Source organism: Embiotoca jacksoni, unplaced genomic scaffold, assembly GCF_022577435.1.
Source record: "Embiotoca jacksoni isolate LCO1_2020_lvr unplaced genomic scaffold, fEmbJac1.0.p SCAF_3, whole genome shotgun sequence".
In the NCBI taxonomy this organism is placed as follows: domain Eukaryota; kingdom Metazoa; phylum Chordata; class Actinopteri; family Embiotocidae; genus Embiotoca; species Embiotoca jacksoni.
This window is the reverse complement of record NW_027185381.1, coordinates 11,625,260-11,650,628: the sequence shown is the minus strand read 5'-3', so window position 1 is coordinate 11,650,628 and position 25,369 is coordinate 11,625,260. Positions and strand designations below refer to the sequence as shown.

At 40.8% G+C, this 25,369-nt stretch overlaps 1 protein-coding gene across 1 annotated transcript in view; it reads right to left on the bottom strand.

The window, feature by feature from the left end:
• Positions 1–24,776, bottom strand: part of LOC138205925 (tumor protein p53-inducible protein 11-like) — a 30,826-nt gene extending 6,050 nt beyond the window's left edge. The window contains exons 1-2 of the mRNA XM_069162294.1: positions 24,657–24,776; positions 3,281–3,418 (exon numbers count right to left, since the gene is read on the bottom strand). Coding sequence (XP_069018395.1) covers positions 3,281–3,409 — 129 coding nt within the window. The 5' untranslated portion in view covers positions 3,410–3,418; positions 24,657–24,776. The remainder of the gene's footprint in view (positions 1–3,280; positions 3,419–24,656) is intronic.
• Between the last annotated feature and the right edge of the window lie 593 nt (positions 24,777–25,369).

The window sequence follows — 25,369 nt, the reverse complement described above, 5'->3', positions numbered from 1 at the left end:
AACACAAAATGAGCCCAGCCTTCTGCCTAAACGGACAATAACCAACAGATAAATGACAGTTGTTGGCTGACTGTTCATTTGAAATCCTTCATCCAAAGCCTCCAGGGCCCATCATTTCCCTTACGTCAATGATTCCCCCTCACGTCAATGATTCCTCCTCATTACTACGTCTCTTCCCTCAAAAAGTATTTGTTTGGTAATCAGAAATAGCATTACATGAAATAAAAATACACTAAAGCATGAAAACCACTAAAGCCGAGATGAGTGATTTTCTGGATAGCAGTGTTTGCAGGGAAAGGGACTATCAGTTGGAGAGTAGTTTTCCGTTTTATGATCCCGTGACATGTCAGAATGAATGAAACAATGATTCATGTCATGTACTAGAAAGATCAAAACCGGGGCTTTGCCTTTTACCGTTTCAAATGTTATTAGGAAGAGCATTTTTCAAACCAACCGTATGATCTATCAAATCATGATCTAAAATAGTATACATTATAAGTATGAAGACCTAATTTCAGACGACCACCTAACTTGCAAAGCATGCCATTAAATACAACTTTTCTCTTTGCCCTATATTTTGAAACGGTGTCTCAGGGCTGAGAGGCAACTCTGATCGGACTTAGGAGTCATATCATGCTACGAGTTATTATTTTGCAGTTTGTGTTTTCCACCTCACTGATTCAAAGCAAGATGCTAAATAAAAACAAGATATATGGCAGAAAGAAAACATTCTTCATTTAATGCATAACATGAAGCACAGTTCACAGCTTTGAGTCGCAGTTTCATCATTTAATTTTAGGAGTGGCATAGATTTATTGAACTGTCATACCCCAGTTAATGGTGATAGTGATTTCACCAATCAATAATGTCATTCACCCTCACAGCACAAGTGCTACACATCCCTACGGTGCGGTGATGGATCGACTATATTAACACATTTAAACAAAATGCACTCATTTCATGTGAATTTGCAGCAAACTTTGATGCCCTCTCAAACTAAAGGAGCAATGCTATTGGACCTTAGAGTCATTTTGTAAGTCGAGTTATAGAATTTCATGATGTCAAAAATAGAAAAGAGGGAGACGTAAATGTTTAATGAGTCTCATGAAATGGATAAAAAAGGAATCCGTGTTTGATTTATTTTTTTCTTAACATTTGCCCATGGCTGTTGCCGTCTTTGATAGAAGACTCCCTTAAAGTTGAATTCCTCCTATTAAGATAAAGAGTTACAAATGAGGGCTATTGCATTCCTTATCGCACTGCCTCAAAGTGCCTGCACATGAATCCATCTGTGCCAGCTGTGATCACATGACCAGGTGAATCAGCCTTCCTGTGCCATGGTTTCAGGGGCTGGTTTTGACAGGAATACATAAATATTCATGACTGGCATGAGAAATACTCAAAGGGAACTGAGTGTCAGCTGATGGCACCAAGCTGGCCCGGGGTAGAAGGTGGCGGAAGGGAGTTGGGGGAGAAGCAGGAAAAGAAACAAATACACAATGCTGTTTGCCGAGAGAGACACTTAATCACAGCTGCTATAACCTGCCATCGTCATCAGTCATCCAGCTGGCAGCATTCAGGAAACAATGAGCCATTTCTCAGCCAAAGAACATGCAAAACATTCAGAAGAAGTAAAAGCTGTTACTCACAGACCTGAGATTTGAAATTTGAGTATGTGCTTCCAATCTGATGGATAGCCGTGTAATGTGTCAGTTTTGGCAGTTACATTAAGTAGATGCTGATCACCATTACATGTGTCTCGGTTGTAATCCTGAAGGACACAAAACTCCACACAATGTGAGGTGATTTATTTATGATGGCCTGGGCTCATGTTTTTGCTCCATCACCTCAGCACTGAAGTACTGTGTTAGTGGGTTAAAGAGGCTGTCGGTAACAATAGACGAGAAGGCCAATCTGTCTTGGCACAGGTACAGTGCAAAGTCCTTCTCTTGCTTTAAATATTTGTAATAAGAACAGTGTTCTTATCTCTACGCAGTAAAGGAGGCAGGAAGAGACAGTCAGCGGACTGCGGGAGCACTTCCCTCCTTTGTTTACAGAGCGCACAGGGATAAAGCCAACTGTTTCCTCTCCAAACCAACTTGTCATACAGCTAACCTTACTTTTAGATCCCACGCTTCTTTTTCACAAACACTCGTGGCAAGAATAAATGGAACAACAAAAGTACAATGGAGTAGAACAAGCGAACAATTACACTGAGCAACAATTTCATTCTAAATTGAAGTCAATGTCGCATTCAAATGGGGAAGCCTACTTTTAAAACGCCACAAACAATGGACCACATTATCCAAAATGCTGTTTAACTGTTGTTAGTTCATAATTCAATGATTACAGTGACGATCTAACCTCGGGAATCCATTTCAAATCAAATAAGAGTTTTTGGAACAGATATTGAGGCATTAAGTGTTTCCCCTTATCAGTGTGTGTCTTTCTCCATCAGTACACTGTACTGTGAATGGCAGATGTCTGGGTCAGCCTGCGCGCTAAAACATTGAGAGAGAAAACAAACAGTCGAGAAGGAGGAGGAGAAAAGGGGGCCGACGTCTCATCACAAGCTATCAGCCACCGCCGTATGCCTGCTCCCTTCTGTTCCGTTCCCTTCTCTCACTTGCCTGATTAATATTTCAGTGAAGAACAGTCTGCTGTGTCTCATTGTAATGCAATCTGATCCAAACGCATTAATCCAAATCTTGATAGTCGAGTTAAATGGAACAAGAAACTATCGTGAGCGAGCAACAGCGGAGCTCGATGTGCATGAATGTGACACGTTATTTTGCGTCTCCTAGCATAAAGCTGCCGTTATGTTTTGCTATGCACTGCCCACATACATGTGAAAATAAATGTGAGGCAGAAATATGGTACACGAGATGCAAGAGGCAGGCAGTCTCCCAGGGGAGCCGGTGACATCTCAGTGGAGCTTGCAAGAGATTGTGATCTAGATTCACTGAAGCATAAGGAGCCAAAGCACACAATGGGACCCTATGAGAGGGATGAGCCAATTAGCAGCCCACATTAGTTTAAAAAAAAATAAATAATCCATAGCTCTTTTCAGGGTTGATAAATGCATCTGGAGAGGCATTTCTGCTCATGCACTGCTGAGATATTATCCATCTGACTGATTAGAGTTTAACATGTGCTCCCATTTATAACACAGTAGTTTGTTTCACTAATGCACCCCCCCCCCCCCCCCATTCGAGACTGGTGTCTCCATTACTGCGCATGTTGAAATTGACTGGAATATGTTCATGCAAATGAATCTGACCTTTGAGCGGTGCACTTCGCCATCATCATCCTCGCCACCAACTCCAAGGATTTTCCGGCTCTTCAGACGGCTTATCAAGTCCGTCTGACTGTGCTTCTTCATTAGCGGCGGGTGAGGCTTCGATGCCATGGTACACACCTGATAGAGAAGTGGAAAGAGAGGCACATGCTTGGTATTGTTGGAGAGGGTAAGGAATAACAAATACATGACAAAAGGGGGGGAGTGATAAAGAAGATACTGAACAAAACTAAAAATCTGATTGGATTTGTTTTTTTTTTTCCCCTGATCATTATGTAAATTTCATCAGTGAAGTTATTACCCCACTCTCTGAAGATGACACATCTCTACAACACAGGCAGGATGAGGCATCTACAAATAATTCCATTGAGGACTTGACTTGCGCAACACAATTACACAATATGGGTCTCGCAAATACGAGCATCCCATAAAGTCAGGCTGTAAGCAGGAGACAGATGTCCTCTAGGTCTGCAGGGAGGCCAGCAGACGCAGGTGCCTGCTCAGAAAGTCAATGAATCTGATAGTGACGGGCTGTTACGCATACATACAGAAACACGTGCAAACTGAGCTGGACTTTCTGAAGATTGTCAGTCTCACTGTACATGATCGATCATGTGTCACCGACGACATCGATCTCAGGAAGTTGGTTTTAATGTCAGTCTGTTTTGTCAATACAGGTATATGCCTTCAAGTTGTTTACACACATCTTTATGACGTTCATAAAATCATTATTCAGCGGTCTTAATAATAATAATAATTATTATTATTATTATTATTATCAGTCAACAATACTAACAGACTAAAGCCACACTGTTGTTCAGCTACCCTGCTTTGTAGCTTTGTTATAAACAATCAAAGCTTCTTAGCTGTACATTCAAACTATAAATGTATTTTAGGCATTTAAAAAGACAAACATTTAGGTGAAATTCATCAGTAGTTTCCGGCCTTCATTGGCAATTAACTGTGATGTCAGGATACACTGCTATGCTCCTGTTGACAGCATTAGCAAATAGGGCCTATGGAGTCACTGGGGACAAGCAATAGTCAAGACAAGAAAGATCCCCCATGGACTCAATAATGCAACCTGCACCCTGATTAAGCTGGAGGCCCGCAACAACACGAGTGTACACGTGTAAACAATGTGACTGCCTGTATAAGGATTGATGGCCACGCCACAGGGCAGTTTGCTAAAGGAGGAAAACGAGAGCAATTATTGAACTTCTCTCCTAAGGATGAGGACAGCACCTCTAACAGAGCTTTCTCCCCAGGAAAGAAAAAGAGAACAACCAGTGCTCACAGGAAACGGCTTAAGGTGCTCAGTTTTCCACCTACTAGGAAATGTATCGTTGCAGTTATCTAAACACAGAATAAACAAATCCTATTCTCAAGAAGGTCACACTGCCAAGCCAGACTGCATAGAACAGACTACCAAAACAAAAAGACATGGCGGTAGACGCCACATGCTGTCGTCCGCCAATACGATGGCGTTGCAAAGAATTCAACAAACTTTGTGGCGGCTATTCCACGTTTGCGATGATCAGAAATTTTGTGCTGAAACAATTGCACAAGTCAACCTGCAGTTTAACGAGTCACAATTGTTCCAACAGCTAAATCAATTTAGTAAGTGTCCTTCTGAAAATACCAAGAATCTGCTGGTCTCGTATGCGTGATGTGATAATTTGCTGCTTTTAACTTTCACTTCTGTACCGTGACCATTAAAGCCACAGGTTCCTAAATATATCACATGTACCACAGTGTTCCAAACCAAATGCACACTGCAGATACTAACCATTTTCATCACAATAATAACATACACTAATTTAGACATGCAATAAAAATCATCAACAACATAAGTTTACTATTTCAAAATCATACCACCGTTTGGGAATAACTGCTTTATTAGATCATGAATAAATATTGGAGATCTCCTATGTACGATTAGTAACTTGCATAAAGAAAACGTGAATTAATAACCAGACTTGGAAACTACCAAGTTGAGTTAATCCGAGTGCATTTGTGCGTCAGATATATGGCAACATTCCCTTGTATTGATATGCGTGCGCACACACAGGATAGCAGAGGTCAGTGAAGGTTACACAACACGTGTTCAGGCTTCCGTCGTCAAACACTCCACTCAGACTGCCGCACGAGGCACAAGACCTTGTCTTTTCTAAAACTATCGGCAGGATGATGCCCAACAAAGAGAAAAGAGAAGTAAAAGTTTGGCCCCAATGCAAGCAGAGGTATTTCACACAACTGAGACAGGGAGTCCGTTTCATAATGGGCCTCAGTAAGCCATGTGTGCAAGAGCTGGACTTCTGAAAATGTAAGTTTATGTCATTTATGCACACATTTATTTATTCATATAATGTTGCAAATTGTGTTGTAGAGAAGTCACATTGTATGTTAGAGTGTGCCGTTTTTAATTCCAGTAGATCTATCTGGAAGGAATGGAAAAAGTCCTATTTTTTTTTTAAAGAAAATCAAAGCACTTGCAAAGTGGCCAACTGTAACCTGTACAAGCTCCCAGTTCACAGAAAGGTCAATCGTCATCGTCTCGACTTTCATCAACACGCATCGCCGGGATTTTCAGATGCGCAAAGTGAAAGTAGGCATTGCATATTAGTCTCCTGTAAATAATGCAACACTCCAGCAATGGCTTTACGGTTTATGGTTATGCTTTATGTGAATTTATTTAACCTAATCAATATCTGTAATTAACCTGTAAAATGAGGCGCACCTCATTGCATTCAGCGGTAAATCCTACTTTTCTACCACATGCTCAAACACTCTCGCATGCCTCTCCCTCCGAATCTCCCTGCCAATGCTCCTTGACTTGCAGGAGTAATGCTAATGCAGTTGCCTAGCAACAGCCAATAGACCAATAGCTTCATCATTAACCGAGTGCACCTTTCATGATTAAAACCACCTTTGACAACGATGTCTCTGCCGAGAGCCACTAGTGACTCGGCTGTCATTCTCCTCGGGGACGCAGGTGACATCTTTTAAGGATGAATTACGATACTTTGATCTGTATTCAGTCAACCAGAGTAGAGACGTGCTTTCCTAATGACTGCCTTCTCATGAGAATAAAAGACTAACTTTAAATCTCAAAAGCAGATACACATTTAATAAAGTCACTCCTCAAGTAAACTAATGTTACACACTGTTACAAATGTGATCCCACTCATTTGGCAGGGAAACGTACACATGTACTTCAGTACCAAACCCTATTTAACCGGGATGCCGACAAAAGAAATGAAAATAAAAATGTGTACGAGTCATATAAAATGATCAATTATTGAGCAAGTAGGTAAGGTTGAATACAGAAAAGATCAATTTAAGAGCAGAGAAATTGAGAGATATTTATTTTCTAGGCAAGAAAGATTAAAAACTCAACATACACAGACGATGTATCAAGCCGATATCCAAAAAAGTCTGAAAAGAATTGGCAAGACAAACAAGAGCACTTTAGAGGATTGTTGTTATATTGTGGTTCTAAAAGTGGTGAGAGCAAAGTGGACAAATATCTGATGTATAATCAGTATGAGAGAAACCGGCCAGATTAGTCCAAAGCGAGTGAAAACTGAACTAAACCCGAGAGTTTAGTACCAACAATGATATCTATAATAAACAATCCTGCGTGTGTGTGTGTGTGTTTCTCCTGAAGGTTTTGTGACAGAGCATGTGTCGTGGGAATGAGAAGCTGCTAAACATAGGAGGGAGATATTGTGGGAACGGTGTGAACTCCTGAGGGATCTCTGGTTGGAGACTTAAAAGATGTTTGATCAAAAAAAAATAATTGTATCACAGGAACAAAGCAGTGAGTGGGTGTGGAGGAGCAACTGTGCAACAAATGTGTTACTCAAAATAAGAAAGCTGAATCTACAGCCCACTCATCATCATCTCTTTGCCATAAAAAAAAACAAAAACAGGAGACACAGTTGCTCTACAGCCTCTAAATCCCAGCAGGAGAGAACACGCAAAATAACACTGCTGCTCAGCAGACTCGAGAAACAAGTGTGAGCAGTTTATAGTCAAAGATAATATCAGTCTTTCATACCCTCTCAATGATTTACTGACCCGAGTAAATGTATTACCTCCTGTGGTTAAAGTTAATGCCATGGATGTCTTTTTGCCCTGAGGATTGGAGTTTTAGCAGAGTACAGCGATAAGGTGAGGACAGGAGGATCCAGTCTCCCATGTTCTGGTGGAATTGGAGGACCCTTATTGGATTTCACATGTTCCAACGGAGTGTAAAAGAGTCACTTGTTTGTCTTGAGCCTGGAGCTGTAAACGACCCAAAAGAGCTGCAGATAAAATACACTCGGAGGGAAATATCTCAACGATGGACGGAGTCATCCATCGTGCCCAGAGTATCAATCCGTCTTTTCCACTGGCACCACCAGCGGGTCGAGGTTGTCACTTATCCAGTGAATAACCTCAAATTTAAGCAAATCCAACTTATACTTGTGTTCATAATTCCCTGGTATCTAATGTAACAATCCTAATGACTTTCGCCAGCCACTGACATTTGTGGTTCAGAGTGAGACAGACTCAAATAGCAGTTCTGACGGAGTATACGGATTCTTGTTTTCTTTACTTGGAGCATCACGGACTTACTTTTAGTCTCGACCTTGAACACAAACCCTCACTTCAACCACTCTTTACTGTTGATGTAATAAAATGGTATAACAGGTCCTATGATGAAGTCCATCATGGTTACTGATTATATGTGACCACATGCAGTTACTGGGGAAGACAAAGGCACAAGTCTTCCTTCACGCAGGCCAACATTACAGTGTCGTGCTCCAGGGCAACTGGAACTGGGTAACAGTAAGACTAGTTTGAGGCCTGTAAGTGTTCAGCATTTCTCAAACGCCCTCGTATCTACTCGACCGTAATGAGCTGATTCACTCCAGTAAAAATGTACGTGTAGTTGGGTAAATGCCAGCGGTATGACAACGTGTACGCTATTCGATGTTCGTCCCAAACAGCGAGTTATTGTAATTTGTCTAGCAGCTATTATGCATTCAGTGCTTTTTGCTCGTGAATGAAAACCAGAGATTTGTTATAGCCCTGCATTTCAGCTCTTACTATTCATGCAACATAAAAGCCTTGCAGTTTTCTGATCCACGCCCCTATTAGCTGTGACTTACAAGAGCTGCAATTAAGTCAATCTCTCCCTTACAATGTTCAGAACTGATTCAATAGACAGAAAAGCACTAAAGGATATGCAGATCAAGAGTTAGTGATTTTTAGTCAGCAACTGAAAATGAGCTTTCAGTGACAACACTGGTGACAAAGCACTTCTTTCAACTCCCACAATCAGAACTAGAAGTTGGTATTTACTGATGCCAATATTGATAATAGTACTGCTCATCCTACTACTGTAATTAAAGAGCCGCTTGTGTGTGTAATCATTCCTCCAACCCATTTTATTCCAACCTTTTCCAAACCTGCTCCAAAAGAGGGTCAGCCTTTCCATTATTGTGACAAGCAACTACTATTACATTGATAAACAAATAAACAACATTATTATAGCTACACTATGATATGCCAGTTACACGTGTATTTGTGGGCTTTTTCAGATATGTGCCATGCATCTTTTGTCACATCCCTTTCAAATTCACCATTAATACTTCTACAGGGCAAAAAAAACCCTCAGAAATCAGGGGAGGATCAAGCAAAAAGGTTGCGCTTCGTCCTTGTGTGATTTAATGCGTATCAATATTCTTCCTTTCTCTTCCAATGGGATTAAACTATATAACCAAGTGCCCAATATGTCCTTTATTCATATATTTTATGAAAAGCTGTGACATGATCTTCCTTTGTAGCTGTTAACTGTTCTGTCATTGAGAGGGAGAGCAAATTAATAGTTACCTTTTTTTTTTTAAGTGTCAGATCTACCAGCTTTAGATGTAAAATATACAGCACTGAAATTTTATATAGCCATTGTTCATGTTTTAACTTTAGCTGGCGGTGTATAAATCTTAACGTTAATAAATGTGGAGTCGTTTCATCCGATATCAAGTGGTCCCTTGTGAGTCGACTTGTGGCATTAATCTGTCCAGTAGAATCAGTCGCCAACACGAGCTGGAGGGAGTACACCGGCTGCAAAACGGGGACAGAGGTGAGCCACTTTGTCCAGAAAATACAAAACAACAAATGAGGCAAAACTTTCCCAGCATTTCCACTCTTGCATGCAACTTTTGACATGTGAGCTGTGGGGGTGTTTCTTTCAGCTTTGTTTCAGTTAGCCCCTTTGGCATTTTTACCTGTGCAGCGTAACTACAGTCCAGACAACGGATACACGATGACGAGCTAGTCATGCGGCACGAATGAGTCCATCATTAACGCGCGATTTTTCTCCGAAATTCTTGCACCTCACGTCCTGCAGGTGTAACGTAACTACAGACAGGTGGACAAAGAATCTTGAACGGAGCCTTTTCCCTTCCTGTGACCAGACAGTTAGTTGACGTCAATCCAGCTAAATCCAGCGGAGGCACCAGTGACACAGATAGGCTCATTATATTGTGTCAGCGTGGGGATGCAGCCAGCTATCCAGGGGTGTTGAAAGTCAGACTTCTTCAAATCGCCCTAAGTAATTGTTTTCCTGCCTAACAGATACCTGCTCTGATGCAGTGAAAATTACAAATGAGGTTCAGTTGTGGCGAAAGGGCAGAAAAAAAAAAAAAAAAAAACCCAGATGAACACTGAACAAAGTGCCTCTGGCAGCTGGTGATAAACAAAGGAGAAGGCAGTGAATTCCTGTCTCGAGACAGAACAGGCCACCAGTGCTGTCCTGAAACTGTACAACACAGAAGATCTGTGCACACAGTCGGCCCGAGGAGAAAACTGCTCCTCAATTACTATCAATGGATTATTGTGCAGAGTCGAACAGATTAATACTGTTGGATCATCTGGGGACAGTTACCATTAGAATGAACTGGCCCTAATGAGTCCAGGGATTTAGAGTTTCCCTGCCTATATTCAGTTATTACATCACATTGCAGCAAGGGAATTTGCTCTCTTGTTGGCTGACTTACTGCAACACAGTTATGTAAAGGGTATTCCTAGAGTGGTTACCAAACATCTTTGAGGAGTCAAAAATACACGCAAAGCTGCGTCGTAGTCATCGGCTTTGCAGCAAGCTGTTACCATGACATCTGTTAAAGGTTTTAGAGTAAATCTGTTACAAAACACTGTCTCAAATTTATTGGCATCACAACTGGATGCTGCGCGATATATGAAAATGTGCATCGACAAACAACAATTTCAGGAACTGTTCTATATTCTCAGCTGCTGGTCATTATCCAAAATCAAAATCCCGAGTTCACAGTGCAGTGGTCCAGCTGGGTCTCTTGACTCCCTGCCGGTCTCTCACTGTAGCAGAGGCAGTCATCCAACCTTGCATTACAACTATTCCTTCCTTATAAATCAAGCAACAAACGGTGGAAAAAATGACATTATATTTGTAAACGCTGGTTTAAGCACTGTAGTGTTAAACTTCTCTTGTAAGCAATATGAAATGCCAAAAGTTAAAATGGTAAATCTGACTGGATGTTGAATACTGGCCTGAATACATGATGATGGATACAAATTTACAACGCAACCTGACCGACTCCATATGGGAGTATTTTCTGTATCGACAATGACTAAAAATGTGTCAAATAAAACATTGTGATACAAAACTTGTTTCCCCTTGGGAAGGTCCCCTTGGACTGGGACCTCCTGCCTCTCCTGAAAGAAACGCAGCTGGACCCGGTGTAATCGAGGACTTTTAATTTGAAATGGAAGTCGCAGAATTCAGTCAACCAGCGGTGTAACTTTGATCTCTTACTCACTCGGTGACAGACATTTGCTTTATAGCTCTGGCCCCACTGTTGGGGTCCAGCCAACAATATTGCATGAACATTATTTACCTCATTTATGGGTTTTTTTCAGCTCAGTCCGAGAGTCTCTGCTGCATTTTGCAGACATCGACAGTCACGCTACTTTCTGTCCCCCGAGCTTCCCCGAAGTGCAGAGCTGAACTCTGCATGTCTGTGCCTCTGTTACACCGACAGTGTGGAGCAGACACGGCTGAAGGAGAGCGAGGGGAGATCGTCCACTCGTACCGAAATGGGTGCAAAAAAAAAAAATACTTGGGCGGCTGTCAATGTAGCATACGTATAGGAAGCAGTGTACATAAATCTTTAGCACTGAAAACCACAACTATGTATAACATAATTGCGTGTAAATCCGATAGGTGGTTTATTTTTTACCATCTGTTGCGCTGGGCCCATGTGGGGGGGGGCGGGGGGGGGGGGGCAATGCGGTTGAGAGGGAGAGGCTCTACTGGTATGGAGCCACACGGACCTGCCAGGCATTGTTTGGCGTTTCTATCTCTGGAACCATCTTGACACGGCATGCTCACTGTGAAGCCAACGCAGAAGCAGCAAAGATGTGGTGAGGTAAAGCAAAGCTGACATTCGGTGCACACGCGCAGCTGGAAGGTGAACGATCTCCTCCAAGGAGCAAAGCCGCCGGAGCCCAGCGGGGATCCAGTGCACATCGAGAAAAAGACGACAAGAGTGAGCTCCCGCCTTCAAAATGCACACGCCACCAAAGACGACACAAAGCTCTGTCTCCGCGGCACGGCGAGACACTGCTGGGAGAACCAGCCCGCTAGTAATTCGAAAGAGTTAAAGCAGAAAAACTGAATACCCTGGTGGAGTAGTGGAGCCACAGGTAGCTTAAAATACCAGATGTTAAATGCTTGTTGTCCGGGGTAACCGTTCAAAGACTAATTAAATGATCTAATGAGGCAGGCTTTAATGAGGCACAAAAAAATGGTTATTAGTGGATAAAACTATGCACAAGCAATTATTTTCCCCTGCAGTCGGCTGGCACATTACAGGAGCTTTTTTAGGATTTCAAGGTTAACTATGGACACTTCACCACATTACCACGGTAAAAGGGGTCATGTTACTGCACTTTGTAGATAACGCGAATTACATTTCACTGCAAGTGTGCTCTGAATTGCTGCAGAGGTGTACGTTTTAGTTTGTGGGTTATTATTTGCATGCCCTTAAAACCTTTAAAATGCCAGAGCCTTTCAAAGTGCACTGAAATTAATTTTGCTTGAGAGGACCACAATGTGTTTTGTTTCATCTACAATTACATCTTGGTGGGAGCTGTAAGAAAGGAAGAGCTGTATAGTAAGCGGATTATGAGGTGATAGTTTATTTCTTGCAGTCGGGAGAAGAAAAAAAAAAAAAAAGTATAGGCACCTTTTAATTGTTTCACACTCAACAAAATAATCTTGTTCCAAGAACAGTATCCAAATATTGGATTAACCAACAAAGATTTTAACAGTCTACAATTAGTTCATTTTTGGACATGCAACTCATTTCTGAGGAATTATTAGGAGAAATGCACTGCAAAGAAAGCACTGCATGTAAATCCTGGGGTTGCAGAGGTGCAGGTTGTAGTGATTAAGGGGAGAATTGCAGACTTGATCCAAGTTTCTATGCAAGTGTCTAATGTAAATAAAAACAGAACGCAATGATTTGCAAATCACAAACCAGTATTTTATTGCAGATAGACAATATATCAAATGTTAAAATGGAGAAAATGTATCATTTTACATATTAAAAAAAAATATATGCTTATTTTGAATTTGATGCAGGCAACACCTAAACAATGTTGGGACAGGGGCATGTTTAACACCGTTTTGCATCCCTTCTTTTTACAATGATGATGATAACTGAGCCATGATTTCCAAGAAGAATCTAAAATTTTGATTTGTCAGTTTTCCTTTTGGCCTCAGTCCATCTTAAATGAGCTCGGGGCCCAGAGAAGGTGGCAGCACTTCCGGACCATGTTCATATATGGTTGTTTCTTTGCATGGTGGAGTTTTTAACCAGTATTTGTAGATGCAGTGATGAACTGTGTTCACAGACAACAGTTTTCAGAAGTGTTTCCAAACCCAGACAATGATTTCCACCACAGATTTGTGTCCTTTTTTTTAATGCAGTGGGCCCAAAAGATCACCGACATCCAAGAATGTATTGTTTCCCTACAGATATTTCTCTGGAGTCACTGAATATTTTAATGATATTATTTACAGTCAATGATGAAATCCCCAAATTCTTTGCAGTTTTACATTGAGGAACATTATTCTTAGATTGTTGCACTATTTTCCCCCACAGTCTCTCACCATCTCTGAAATGCTCTTTTTATACTCAATCATGGTACTGATCTGTTGCCAATTAACCTAATTAATTGTGAGATGTTCCACCAGGTTTTTTTTTTCTATCTTTACACAACTTTTCCAGTCTTTTGTTGCCCCTTTCCCAACTTTGATGAGATGTGTTGCTGGCATTAAATCTAAAATAAGCACATATTTTCATAAAACAAAATTTCTCTATTTCAACATTTGAAATATGTGGTCTTTGCTCCATTTGCAAATAAATATGGGTTTATGGGATTTGGAAATCATTGCATTATGTTTGTATTTACATTCTACACAGCGTCCCAACTTTTTGGGAAACGGGGTTGTAAATACAACAATACATACAAACACTAAATGTTCAAAGCACTACACCTATTGGCTAGGAAATTTAAGGAGAATCATACAGGTTCTCTAAACATCTCATTTTCTTTTCTCAATGCAAACTTTCGAGCTTTCCCGTTTGCATTCTTCTGTTTCTCTGATGTCGCCAACTATTGCGCTGAAAAACCAAAAGGGCAGCGTGATGATCAGACATTTGTAAAGCAGATATGTTACCATGGTTCTGGGGAAACTCACAGGGCTGTGGACATTTACTTTCTCTTAAATGACTAAGTGTGAAAGCAACTGAAGATTAATCCCTGACTATTTCAAGCCTTTGACTTGGATCCCTCCTTTCTCAGCTTGTCTTGCTTGCTGAAGCGCTACCTGGTTGCTAGGCAGCCCTGCTGGATGATGGAGAGTACCCATTTGAGGGCTCAACCTGCATCACTAAAACTCTCTTTCACGTGGAAGTGATTGCTCAGTAAAAGGTCAAAGAGAGATCTGTAAAATATCCACCACGTCAGTGTTGTTATTCGGGCATCAAGTAACATGTAGCCAATGCCATTAAATGCCTGCATTTTTATGCTCCGTTAGCTCATTTCCTTTCCTGAGCCCTACACTCATCATTATGGGCAGGTTGGTGTTAATGGCTGCACACACACTGCAATAAAGCCACTTCGATTGTCTATGAAGTTCAAATGAGCCAACATGAGTTTGGAGAACAACAACATCCGCAGGTGGAGTGAGCTTTTCAGTGTTAGAACAGAAGCACCATGGATCAAACACAACAGCTTGCATTTTGTTGTCACATACTTGAAGATTGGCCAACACGGGCTCACCGATTACATAGTACGTGACTACACATACATTATAAAGGATCTGCATTTAGAGTGTAAAACAGTAGTTCACATGGGTGAGACATTTTCTTTGGGAGAAATTCGAGTGTAAAGTGTTATTGAACCGCCACACACATTGAAATATTTGTTCACCTGGTTCTTTTCTCTCATTTAAACTTTTTACTGACCGATTTGTCAACGTTGTGTGCTTCAAGAGCAACGAGGATGGATGACATTTCATTTATCAGCTGGCCAGTCTGACAAATCACCGATTTCTGCAGCTCACACAACAAGAGCAATGACGAAAATATCAAACAAAACAAGACAGCCGTTGTCATTGAGGCGTTACTGCCATCACACTTAATAAGCATCAAAGCTAAACGTCGGTCAACTAAGTCATCTGTGATATTGCACAGCTTCAGTCTCAGCTGAAACGGCTTTAGAGACAGAAGGATCCAGAATACAGGGCAACAACCCTGAAATTAAAAAGCTGTCCATCATTTTGTCTCAAGTGGCGGAGCAATGCTGCAAACTGTTCTCCTTCTGATGTTCGTTTCTCCTGTTTGTTGTGGTTTAAATTTATCAGGACTGGCTTGTAGGATTTGCTTGCTGCCATCTGCATAGCATGTTTGACTGACTGGCAGATTACACCGATACCCAATCATGACCAGGGCTATGTATCGGAAATTTAAAAAAAACAAAACGTTATAGTCAACTGAAATGAGGTTATCAAACACTTGTGACAAAGACATGGAGGCAGGATATTTCAAAGTTTAACGATAACCATTTTACCAAAATGACATTAGTTCACTGAAACGGTGAACTTCAAGGGAAATGAAAGAATTATAAATAACTATGAATTTAGGAAAAAAAGTTAAAATAATTTCGTAAATTACCCAAAACATTTCTTTCTGCATTATATTCTGTAAGAACAAAGTTTTCATATCGGACGACATATGCGCCAGTACATCTGTGCTAGGGCAATATTGGCCGATACAAGAGTTTGGGCTCTAATAGTGCTATCTGTACAATAAATAAGGATGGGACACGAGTTTTGAATATTTGAATACTCGTTAAAACAAACAACTCGATCAGTCAATGCCACTATTCTCCTTTATTTCCCCTGGGTTTTTTTTTTTTTACCGGCGCCTGGTTGCAATGCATTACTCTCGTCAGAAGGTGGCAGTAATGCACCGAAATGCTGTCTGCCAGCTGCCATTCAAAAAAGCATACGGAGAAGAAGAACAGGTTGCTACCAGAGTCGGGAGCTTTGCAGGTAGAACCGTGTGGCAGCGAGATCAGCTGCCACGGTGCGAACGAAAGAAACACGCAAAGACGACCACAGCCTTCAGAAATATAGAAAGATGAGGTGCAGCACAAACTCTACAAGTAAAGCTCGCATATACGTCTACCACAGATATGCACCGTGTGAAATTGTAGTTTTGCTCGAAATGCTAATCCCTAAAAAGAATTGTGCTTTGGATAACACCGAAGCAATATATTTTCTGTGCCTTACTTCGGTAAATGTGACAGTTTAATCTTTCTTTGGTGTATTAAGAAAGGTGCCCTGTGGTGGTTACTTGTAAGGAAAAGGTATGTTTTCATTCAGTGTGACGCACCAAAATACATTGTATGTGTTCTTGAGGTTTAATAAATAAAGTCTAGAGTCTTTTCTGCAGGGGTATAGTTACCATTTGGTCTCAAAGAAAAAGAGAACTGATTTCAACATTTCATCAGACCGTCATTGTTTCAGTGTTACACGGCTCTAACACAACAACAGAATCTTTGAATCTACCCCCCCCCCCCCAGCAGTAAGCAAAGCACCTTCCGTAAACAGCACAACACGCATAGCTGCAGCAATGCCAACACTCTCGCACTCTTGTTACTATTCAGACTCTGTAATTGTTTTGTCCGTCATGCTCCCAACACTGCAGACGGAGTGCAAATAATAAAGGTTCTCTGTGACAGAAAATCAATACTTGGAACAATGCATATTACAACCTGCCCAAAACCTCAACCTTCCTGCTGATTGTCTGCAGAAAACACAAATCAAGCTTTACAAATGGGAGGTACATGTAAACAAGAGGCCCTTCTACATCAGCTTGCTTAATTAAATAGATATGGAAGCAGCCATGTTGTGATAGTGAACAGCAATTTCCTGTTCAAAATCGTCAGGTGACAGGACAACAGAATTGTATTTCCTATGAGGGGTCCTTTAATGTTCTTTTACAGGAAAGGGAACGTGGCCTACAGCTTGCCAAGAGTAGTAGACAAAGCCCACTTACATGTAGGCAGAAATACATTGTTTGTCAGAGGATACGTTTTCATCTGGATGCAGCAGAATATTGTTTTTTCCAAAACAGCGCCAACTTTTCAGAACCCCCCACTCCCCCACACACACACACACACAGTAACAGGTGTGTTTGCGTGTATGCATGTGTGCAAGGCCTTTGATGTAGGGATATCACCGTTTCTCCCCTTAGGCACTGAAGCCGTATTAAAAGTGTCAGTAAAAGTACGGACAGTTACTGAAATTGCAGGCAGACTTTGTTCAATAGCAGCAGCAATCTGACAACATAAAGCTAATTAAATCCCTTTTCAAAGTAAGGCAGAATAAACAGTAAGGCCAATGAATGAAACGGTCACTTATGTCCTGACATTTCCTCTTATTTCCTTTGGTACTGACCCACCGGGTCATTTCTGACAATTTATGTTAAACTCACGGGGAATGTAACAAGTGACATTAACTCTGATCAATGTAATAACGTCATTTTTTGTGTGTGTGCGCATCAATGATTTTACTTAAGTATTTTAATATTTGAAGTACAAGCAAAAGTCACAATGAAGCCATGACATACTGTACAGATGAAAGATCCGAAAGGAGCCACATTAACAGAGAAGAAGCTGTCTGTGTCTGCGGAGCAGAGCTCCCCATCAGAGAGGTGGGACTCCGGGGAGAACACCTTCATAACCTTGTGATGGGTTGAGTTGATGGGTTCTGGCCAAGGCCAACGGCTCCAAAATTAAGGTCGGTTTCATTTTGGTGCGATGGTCAAGATTAGTCCAAGTCAACCAAATGAGACACCCAAGATGTTGTGTGACCGAGGTGCATGCTGCGTCTGGCTCAATGCCGGAAGTCCAAATGCTCATGGCCGATCAATCCAACTGTGACTTTTCTGTTAATTTAGAAACTTTACCGTTAGTGAGGTTGTGTGGGTGTTTTTGAAAATCGCTGTCGAGACTGCCAAACATTCATTCAGCTTAAAGTTTGAAAAGTGTATTGAGAGGTTACGTTTTACATTGAGAACGACGTAAAGTAGTGTTTTGCGTTTGTTGGTGGCTGCTGTTGTGATGTTTTATTTTCTTGGCAATTTTATAAGAAGCTGGTTGATTTACGCATGTAGCTTAATATTGCCACATAAGGTTATGCACAACCCCGTGTTTTATTGTTAATCATTTTTGATTTCCTGGTTATTTAAGGTCATTGTTGTGCGTGTTATTTGCAACCAATAATTGTCATTTGTAATTAATAATGAGATGTATGTACATGAATTAACTGCCCATACACATACACAAACACCCACCATTATCATCTTAAAAATGAGTAACATTTACAAAGAGTACATTTATTTTTTTCAAAAAGTCCCATTACTTGTACTCGAGTTAAAATGTTCTGCTTAGCACAATTTTCCAGAGCCGTTTCCACCCTGGTCACACAATATATTGTGAAGCCATCTTCAAACATGCCAAGGCTGTCTCTTGGTAAATGTGAGTACACCCACACAGCTTGCTAATCAGGTTTTTACCGAGCACCACAAATGCCATGAGGGCTCAGCTGAGTTTACACGGAAACAAAATGAGGGAATGAGCCTTAACCAGTGGCAAATCGATGTCTGCACAGTAGGGCTGCTGTTCAAGCACAGTGTAGTAGATCTGTAATCAGAAAGAAGGTTGCATTTGTCTCCTGGCCCTATGCATTTATTCCCTTGGCGAGAGTTTGGTTGAGATTGCATTCTGTTAATACATTTAGAGGAACATTTTACTTTCCAACAGCAAAGATTTGCACACTTTTCTGCCTCATTAGTGTCAGAAATCGTGCAGAGTCCAGTGGGAACAGATGGAAAACACTAATAGGACTGGGGAATATGATTTTTGTCATTCTTGTATTAAGAAAATTATGAATCAGATACTGTCAATCCAACTGATGTGCAATGAAAATCAATCCTTCTCCACTGATATATATATATATATATATACACACACACAAGATAAAATAAATACATACACTATCTTAATGATTCTGCCTGTTGATTCAATACTTTAATGACACTGATTCTTTTCAGTTGTTTTTATAGGAGAAAAAAACACCACAACATTTACTGTATACAAGTTAACAGTCTTGAGTAGCAAAAGTTTCTGAGCGACACTCTGACTGTTTCAGGATGAATTAATGAACGTGCCCATAACTATCAGCAGGTTAATGGAAACTTAATTTGTGAACCCATTTTGGTCTAATGGAGTTGACTGTGTGGCTGCAGGAGGATTTCATACTGCAGCACCGGCACACGAACTTCAAGTTTTCAACCTTTACTCAAACGACTGTCAACATTGACCGCAGTGAAGAGTAACTGCACTTTTGTATGTTTATTGTCTCCGCCGCTGCCTGTAGAGCCGGCGAGTGTCTGCTGCAGCGAGAACCGACGGCTCCTCTGCTCGCTCCCGACAGATCTCGCACCGTCCTCTTGGACAGATTATTGAATAAATTAAAAAGGTGAACATTGATCGCCAAATGTACCTGGGCGGCCGTCAATTTAACTGGGCGGGCCGCCCAAGTGAAGTACATGTATGGGAAACAGTGTAGTTGTCACTCAACGCAGTATAAACAAAAAATATTATCAGTCTACACTGAAAAACATTCATGAATTATAGGCTTTTTGTCTGCTCCTGTATTTTGTGACTTAAATCTTACGCAGGTCATATTTCAAAAATGATATTCACTGAATAGTTAAAAAAAAATAAAAAACTACTTTACACAACTTCTCTCAAACCTTTCAGGATTTCACATTTTTTCTCCTTAAATTGTTGCTCATGTTCAGGCAGCACAAAAATTGTGACAGTCCAAAGAGAAGATCTTTTGAAGATGACACATCTGGACCGAAGGCTTAGAGAAACCTTTCTGCATCTTCTAACACTTCCTAAGGGGCACGAGAGATGTAAAGCACTTCCACCAATTTGTTACCAAGAAAGAAGAAGAGTCAAAAATGCGAGTCCGATTGTTGATGGGCTGAATGTGGATGATATTCAAATTCAAAAAGTGTAATCATTTCAGTGGACTTTATTGATGAAGGATGCTGTATCCTAAACTAGTAAGGAACTCAGGCAAATGGAATATTTATTTCTTAAAATCACTTTCATTAGTTTTAACATGTACTTGAATTAGAAATTCGATTAAAAGAAAAAAATTTGGTCGGATCCTCATCTTATAATTCTAACTATCAGTACTAACACTTTATACACAGCAGCTCTAGATAATTGGAAATCAAACCAACAGTTATTAAAGGATAAAGACTTCATTCATATAACAATTAAATTAATTAAATATTAAACTATTAAATAGTTGTTGTAATTTCCAAAATCAATTAGTACATGTGACTTCCGTTCTTCCTTATTTCCCTTTCTTCCCCCCCCCCCCCGTTGTAATGCGTTACTCCTGTCAAGAGTTTTTAAATGGGCCTAAAAGGGTTAGGGTTAGGGAACGTTGAATGACATTTTTCACTACTTTGAGATTTTCATGACTTCAACTGATTGTCTGATCAATTAATTGAGAAAATAATCAACAGATTAAGGAAAATGATTATGTTGGATACAACTGTTAGTGAGAAATATATATATATATATATATATATATTCTTGTTTTTTTTTTAATATGACAAGACATTATCCGGGCACATCAATAATAATGTTTTGATCAAATGTAAGGTATTAATTGCTTTGATAGTGAACTACATTTTTCTTCTTCTGCATCCAAGCCAGTAGTTTTCTATTCAAGTAAAGAAAGAGACTACTTTAGTAAAGCAGCCTCTGAATGAACCTGGCATGTTATGCGAGTCGTAATGCAGTAAACTAATAACAGTTGTGACTTCAGGGGGAACGAAATGTTCCGTGAAAAACTGCTGGTGAGGTTCGTCGTTTAAATGGAATTACAAAAAGCCAGGTAGACTGTCGGATAACAGAAGCTGCACACGTACGGCTCTGAGGTGACGCACTGAACCTGCGAGGAGCTCAAACCGACCCCTCAATTCTTAAGATTTAGCAGCCGAGGTATTTCTATTTCCCCCTCCATGTTATAAAGCTTGAGCCCTTCCAGGAAAAAGGCAACCAGGAGGTCAGACAGCCAGATATACTGAAAGTGTTGAAAATGTTAAAGACGCGCTGCTGAAGAGAAGTGAAAGGTGACTTTGTCCAAATGGCAAGAGCGAAATGTGAAACCACGCAAAAAAAATGAAGTCAATGAAGAGACACACGCACACAGCCCGAAAAACATGTTAATGTCACAATGACCCACAGTGAGCTCGAGTACATACAGACTCAAACAACCAGCCTCCACAGTATGGCTCCCCGAGCAGCCGCCCAGCACGGCCGGACATTCCTCATTTTGACTAACTGCAGGCCTTTTATTTATTAAACAATCATGAATCAGTAAAACATTAAATAAAGTTCACACATTGCTCCCAACCTAAACTGAGGGGCTGATACTGGTGCTGCCATCGTTTTGCCCCTGAAGTGTACTTGTCAATTAAAATTATAACTAATTAAAATGAAAAGCACCAACTTAAAGTTTATAGGGAGTTAAGGAAATTATAGAAATCAGAGATGACCCATAAAAGCCACAGAAATATATGTTTCGAGCCAACAAATGAGGATCCGCGTTAGACAAAAGACAGCGCAACGCGGTGTACGACATTACAGTAAGAAATAAAGTGATTAACAAAGATAAGAGTCCAGGATGAGATTTCGCTGAGTTTATGCGGACAGCTGGAACTGCCCGAGGCAAATGGCCTCCCAGATGCACAGAAATTGCCCACAGTGTTTTGCCACGACTAAACATTGGAATTGCTTTTCCATCCTGCCCAGATGTAATCAATGACTTGGGTGGCCGACCACCGCCAGAAAACAGCAAAGTCTAAAGAGCAGCATATGTAACCCAACATATGGTCTTGGCTCCTTTAAACCTGCTTACTGGAAATAAACAGCAGCCAATGTGCGAGAGGGTCATTATTAAAGCCTATAGCCAAGCCAGTGTCACGGACAGTAGAAAAGGAAAAGCAGAGATCAGAGGAAGAAAGCCATCTTCATTAGCACAACACTACGGCCGATGCACAGTCGGGCCTGGAGACAGACCAGAAGTCAGCACAGAAAGATGAAACTAAATATAGCTTACCACGGTTTCCCTCAAGTAAATCATATTTATTGGTATTTTAAGAACATCTAAAAAGACTATTACCAAAACAGCACACGAAGAAGAAGAGATCCACACTCAATCGCTGTACATACTTGTCTCACAAATTCAGTGACTTGCAAAAGAACATTTGTACAGCTTATCTAAAAATAGCCATTAAAAATGGTCATTCTTGCAGTTTGCCGTGTCGTTGGTGGACTTCCTGTGAACTGATGTGTTAATTAATCACCGAGCGGCTAAAAAAAAAAAAAAAAGGGGGTTACCATCTGCTTTAGCTGTACAGATGCAGCATGCCGAGAGTGTGTGAAGGACCTGTGGAACGGCCTGCCTCAATGCATCATCACAAAAACTATACAGAGGCACAAACATCTACATGTGCAACAGCTTAACTCTCCATGGATCATTTCAGCTCCACAGCCCAGATCCACTGAGACCAGCTTAACTCTCCGGCCCGGTGGAGTGGCACAGCGACACACTTAAAACTGCCAACTCTGCCGCTCCCTTTGAATAGAGAGGTCATGATCAAATCTAACATTCCCATTGGTTCAGATATTAGGTACGGCTGCACGATGGTGTACCACTTCTTTGTGACACGGTGAGCCAGGACGCTGCTCCGCGCGAGAGCCATTATTGAGAATAGCTCGCACTAACGTTCAGCTGAGGTGACAATATCCTGCAGTCGTAAGCGTTCCAGGAAAAGGTCATCATCATCAAGTCAGATCTGACCCCTTTACTAGAGCCTCTTCTGCAGTGGCAAAGTAGAGTGCTACTATGTTAACAGTGAAAACAGCTGATTAAATGGCCAGACACGGTTTTTTTTTTTAGCAAGTATTGCAGCCACAAAAATATCTGCTGGCTGCATCAGTACAGCCACAGTATCATCAACGGACATCCACTGGTGCCCACTCCACAACACTTTTTTTCAGTTTTACAAAGCTGAAAACTTTGTCATCATGGGCACAAACAACAAAGATGGGAGCCCCGTTTTATATTTCTTTGGCCACTAAGACCACCACCACCACCACCCCGCCCACAGAGCCTGGATGATATGTTGTTTCTTAAGCACAAAGCAATTAGAGCCAAACAGTGCTGCGACTGCCGCTATGGGAATAAGGCTTGATTCATGAAAAATACAAACCAAACAAGTGCTTGTTAAAGGCTTCATGCTGAGGGGTAAACCCCCTCATTTAACATTAGGTTATTTTCATTGTGATCATTTTGAGATATAATACAACTTTTTAAAAAAAAAAAAAAAAGGCCGTGATGGCGTTTCCCTCATGTCACTGGCTTGCGTCTGACCCAGACCATCATCTCGGCTTAGGTTTTTTTTTTTGTTTGTTGCGTGTTGAATTGCTTGGTGCGTTGCAAACGTTGGACATGTCAGCGCACAAAAATGCACAGAGAGCAGTGGTGGCACGACTGCTCATTTTCTGTTCAACTGAAACACTCAAAAGATTTAGCAGTGGAAAAACAAGTTGCATCTCAATAAATCGGATGAGCAATCGTCAGGAGGAATAAGAAGCCAGACACTCCCTGCACTCTGCTAAACACTTGACTGTGTGCACTGCAGCATTGCTGAACTTCACCTCAGACAAGTCTTGACACAACAAATGAGAACTGTGGGTGGAGAGCAGACTATCTCACAACCACAGCAGCTATTCCAACACAACTCATTCACTCTGCAGTCCATTGATTATTATGTTTAATTCGATTTTCCAAGAGAAAGTATGCATTTGATCCGTGTACACTGGCAGAAACCGCCTAATTAAACCTAATTGGGCAACATCTATTCATCTGATAAGGTGTGTTTGGGCTCTCTGTCCTACCACACTGGTTAAACCACTTCCACCTGGTAAAAAACAGTCAGCATTAAAAACTACAAATCAGTTCATGAAATATAATTAAATGGAAGGACAACTGTGTAAAAAAAAAAAAAAAGGCCAGCAGCACAGACAATGTTAAGTAATGAGAGCACATGTGTTTCAGAGGGCTTTTAACTGGGTAAACGTTAGGCTGGGTTAGGCTGCTAAATAACTTCAGTCACTGGGTGTGGTGGAGCAGCTCAGCTTTGAAGGTGTTAACCGATGAAGAACCGTAAATAACGGCAGGAGGTTCAAGCTCATGAAAACAAGCGTGTCTTTGTTAAGCTCAGTTTTTACTTCAACAGCTTATTTCACAGAGCTCTCCACCACGCTCAACTTCACTTCCCCTTCCAGCTGTAAATGTTAAGAAAAGTCAGAAGCTACTATTACAACAAACAAACAACCTAACTAAGATTAAAAAAAAAACAAAAAAAAAAAACAATTTTTATTTTTATTTTTTTTAAAGGCTTTTTAAAGCTTAAAAAGCTTTTCCAATTACGCGGCGCCAAATGTCATCTTTGCCAGCTGTAAACTCTCCGGGAAGACATTGACAGATACGAAAACACAGAGGGAAGCATCTTAAACTAAAACTGTAGTTTGGGGGGAGAGACAGCGGTGAAGATACTTAAAAAAAAAAGCAGAGATAATATGTGTAACTTACAACGGGAGGCGGAGCGGTGTCCGGAGTTTGCCTGAGAGGGAAACGTACGCCGTGTTTAGGGTGAGTGAGCAGAGCGGGTAATGAGGAGGTTCATCGTGGAGCTGCGTGCTTTCATAAACCCCGGAGCAGCAAACAATCCACGGGGCTGCCGAGCCCAGTACCGTAATACCCTGAGCTCACAACGACACGCACAGCCGAAAGAAACTACCGTAATATGTAATGTGCCTGGACAGAAAACAAACACACAAAAAAAAAACAGTTGGGAGAAGTGCGTTGACCTTTTCTTTTGAATTTTTCATAATTGATTTGGCATAAATTATAATTATAATGAATATTTTCGAAACAGCATGTGGAAACCTTACAGAACCTTTGGTATTTGTTTACAACAGATTTTAATGTCTCTCCCTTTTAAATGTTTTATGCAAATGTGAGTGTACAATTGTCAAAGATTTGCATTTTTTCCAATTAAATAAATCTTGCTGGTAAAAACGGATTATTTTGCTTATCAGTTGAATAGTTGTAGTCTCCAAGATATTAATTATTTCATATACACATGCACAATAGTGCATTTAGTGGATACATTTTTTACAATGCATTAGTACTATTTGGGTAAAAGATCGGAATACTATTACACCCCTATTACTCGCTAATAGCATTACAATTTAATGTATTGTTCCAGCTTTTAAATAATTATTTTTTTTTAAAAACCAGCA